We start from the raw sequence: 3740 nt of genomic DNA, 5'->3' as shown, positions 1-3740 counted from the left end.
CTCTTACCATGCCAGTGGTGCTCTTCTGGGTCAGACAACCTAAGCCAAACTCAACAAGGTGCATGTGGAGGATACACTGGAGGAACGCTCATGGACACTGTTGTTATTATCCAGAATTCCTGACACAAACTGTGTCTTTAAAGTGCTGCAGCATCCAAGGGTGTCAGCCAGTTTGGGGCAGAGGGCCAGAGCCAGCCTTTGAAGTAAAAGGTGGAATTTCCTGCGGAAGCTTCGGTTCACCCAGAAGTAGAAGATGCAGTTGAGGAAACCATTGGAGGTCGGCAGCCATACCACCACAAATTCAATCCACTCTGGTGCGCTGCTACCCGAGACTGCTGTGGGGCAGAACACATGGCGATGGAAATGGAGCAAGTATTCACAACAACTGTTAACACAAGACAGCAGTTTCTGATTGAGAAACAGTTGTTGACCTTTTTTTTTATATAAAGAGTCACAAATTAATTAAACACAGTTTAGCTATAGCTGGTTTATGATGAGGTCTATTAATTGATACATCAATTTCTCAGAGATGCAATGATATGAAGCCACCAACAAGTAAAGTCCAGATATAAAAGTACAAAATGAACTGGTAGATGTGGTGGCGTAGAGGCAACCACTTTACATTGGAGGCTCACTAGCGTTTGGACAGCAAAACACTTTGAAGTTTAAGTTAAGACTGTCAGCTTCATTTTGCAGGGATTTTCATCCATATCAGATGAATTACAGCCCTCTTTGGAAAAGGGTCTTCACTTCTAAAAATATTCAGTGACTCCACTTTCAGTCTAAATTACTGAAAGACAGCACTGGGTTGGGGTAAATGAGAAAAAGTGAAAAAAAAATGAAAAAAAGGCCTGAGTCATAAAGCTGGCCATGGGTCAGTATATTCATGCCCTTAATTACATAAATAACTTTGACAGCTATTTCTATGAGCAGTCACAGCTGAAATTGATGGAGAAATGTGTAGAGGGGGAATACCCATTAAATGCATGTTTAATTGTTAATTAATCTTTCAGTAGATCTTCAAATACTTCTGAGTTTTCTTGATACCTTTGAAAATAGAAGTTTGACTTAAGCATACAAATACTGCAATATCAACACCAGCCTGTTAACAGACTCTGAACGTTGTCCCTTATATTCAAAAAAATATCTGACCAAAAACAGCTAAAACTTAAAAAGTCACACACAATGACACCTCATATCCTATATGTGCTTCAGTAGCCATATAATTAGTAATTTTGCAATTCTTCGGTCATTGGGAAATTAGCTGGGTCGACATCAGGGGTTTTAGTTCTAAACCCCTAAACTGCCCTTAAGAAAAAAACCTGCTTCACAGAAATTGTGTTGCAAGAGCAGTTTTATGCATTTGAAAACAACAAGTTAATGAGATCTAGTCTAGATATACACCAAAGGGATACACATAGTATACTAAATTCACTTAATTAAATGTGTGAAAGGGAGCCAGGCTTTGGTAAATGTGCAGAATGGAGCCAAACAAGTTATCACAATGAACTATGCAGGTACAAAAAACAAAACATGGTGTGTGTGTATATATATATATATATATATATATATATATATATATATATATATATATATATACACACACACACACACACACACACACATTTGGGTTGCTAGGGAGTTTTGTCCGTAGGACAGCCTCAGACATCCATCTATTCATATTCCACTGATAAATTGGCTACGGTATGAAGCCATTAATCAACAGAATTAAGAAAGAAAAATAAGTCATCTATATATTGCATGGCAGGCAATATATTTTTCAAGTTCCCCCGCACCCTCCATCCCTGCACCTCCTGATTTGTTGCTTACCATTGTAGATCATAACTGCCATGCAGGGTGTCCAACAGGTGTAGTAGGCTGCCATCACAGGCACAAGCACTCTGGATGCCACATTGTGTCTCCTGCGACGCGCACAGTCGTATTTGCGCAGTTTCAGTCTCTGTCTCTTTGCGGCGCACCACACTCTCAGGTTTGCGTATGTCATGACGATGGAGCAGGGGAAAAATATAAAGCATGTCAAGCTTAGGGAGTATACAGCATTTGAGGAGTAGGATGGATTGCAGACCAGGGATGCAGTTGAAAAATGAACCTCGATAATGCCATCTGGAAATGATATTGGCGACAGTAGAAACGGAGGGAAACACCAGGCGAAGGCAATCAGGAGCAGTGTCCTTTTTCTTGTCATCAGAGATGAATATTGCAGCGGGTAAAACACTGCGATGTATCTCTCCAGGCTTATCGTGGCCAGTGTATACATGCAGGTGGAGTAGACGGTGGCATTGAAAAAGGCCACAACATGACAAAGCGCATCTGGCCCGTCGGTGTAGTCCTTTAGCAGGCTCACCCAGAGATTCAAGGGCATGACCAGCAGTCCAAACGCAGAGTCTGCAGCAGTGAGAGAGAGGAGAAAGTACCGAGAGTTTCTTGACCAACCAGCCACGGTGGAAGTAATAACCAGGAGAACTGCAATATTTCCCAAAGTTATCATCACGCCAAAAATGATAATAATGCTTAGTTTAACAGACCGGTGAGTCAGTTCCTGCAGTCTCTGAGGGTCAACACCTGACAGGTTGGAGTCGGCAGAAGTTGAGAAGTTAAGCGTTAAATACATATTTCCTCACAGAGTCATGGTCGCGACCAAAACATAAAGCACGTGGGGCCAACACATCCGTTGGAAGACAGTTAAAGGACGCAAAGGTTTGGGGTTACTTTGGGACGCCGCGCAGCAGCTTGTAGCCTTCCACCTCGACAATCAGAAGCACACCTGGTGCAATCAGGGCTGGGCGGGGACAGTCTACTCCGAACATCCACTGCGTGTTTTTGTCTGCACTGCTTAGTGGTAGCTGCCATCTTCTCTCCTTCTTTTCAGGTAACCATCTGTTTCAGAGGTATTCTTCCGTGTGACAGTCTGTCAATTAAACAGCACGCTCTTCCCAAGCACATAGATCCCTGCATCCCCAGGAACACTAATACCACCTATATGATTTATTATTACCCTAGAAGACAAACAAAGTTACAAGTCTAGTGGCTCCCATTTATATGAAGAATATGTTAAACCTTGATATCACAGTAAATACATCCTTTGACCTTAAAAAATAGCCTTTATGGAACATAACTTAATCTATTCATCACTAGAATGAGCAAAAACAGTGGTACATTATGCAGAAAACTTTTAGATCAATGACAAAATGTTCGTAGAATTCAGGTAATAAAATAATACGTTCAACTCCATGAAGATGTCTCTTTGCAGAGTCCCACAGTGTTACAGAATGTAAAGCAGAAAAGCAGCTGCTACAGTGTGCCATGGGAGGAAGTATACAGCACACACACACACAGGATTGACTGTAAATATATATTTATATACAGTATATGGACCGAAGACACACAGCTTTACTGTTCTGCTACCACGGTTGGATGCCCCATAGGAGAACTGAAAGGTATCTGCATTTGATATATGTGTTTCTCGCTATCCTAATCAGCAGAGTTGTTCTTGGTGATGTCTATCACAAGGCCTCGAGGAGGGAGTGGACTTAGGCTCTCAGGTTAATATTCTCAGTCCCCCTCCCCATTTGTACTCCTTCATGTTGCATAGTCCTTTGCATGCTCCTTACATGATTCTGTCTCATTCTGAAAGGATGTAGAAGCACCAGACAGTCACAGATATAGTAGAATATGCTATATATTTTCTGCAAGAGACTAATACCATATCCATTTATTTA

At 41.6% G+C, this 3740-nt stretch overlaps 1 protein-coding gene across 1 annotated transcript; it reads right to left on the bottom strand.

Annotated features, from left to right (window-relative positions):
- Window positions 1-2632, bottom strand: zgc:162592 (uncharacterized protein LOC561993 homolog). The gene is made up of 2 exons (XM_034529556.1): window positions 1831-2632; window positions 1-335 (listed from the first exon to the last, which is right to left on the bottom strand). Exons 1-2 carry the CDS (start codon window positions 2630-2632, stop codon window positions 40-42), a joined length of 1098 nt encoding a protein of 365 aa, XP_034385447.1. The 3' UTR covers window positions 1-39.
- Between the last annotated feature and the right edge of the window lie 1108 nt (window positions 2633-3740).

The sequence above is a fragment of the Cyclopterus lumpus genome, chromosome 3, assembly GCF_009769545.1.
Source record: "Cyclopterus lumpus isolate fCycLum1 chromosome 3, fCycLum1.pri, whole genome shotgun sequence".
In the NCBI taxonomy this organism is placed as follows: Eukaryota; Metazoa; Chordata; class Actinopteri; order Perciformes; family Cyclopteridae; genus Cyclopterus; species Cyclopterus lumpus.
This window is presented reverse-complemented; position numbering and strand designations above follow the sequence as displayed.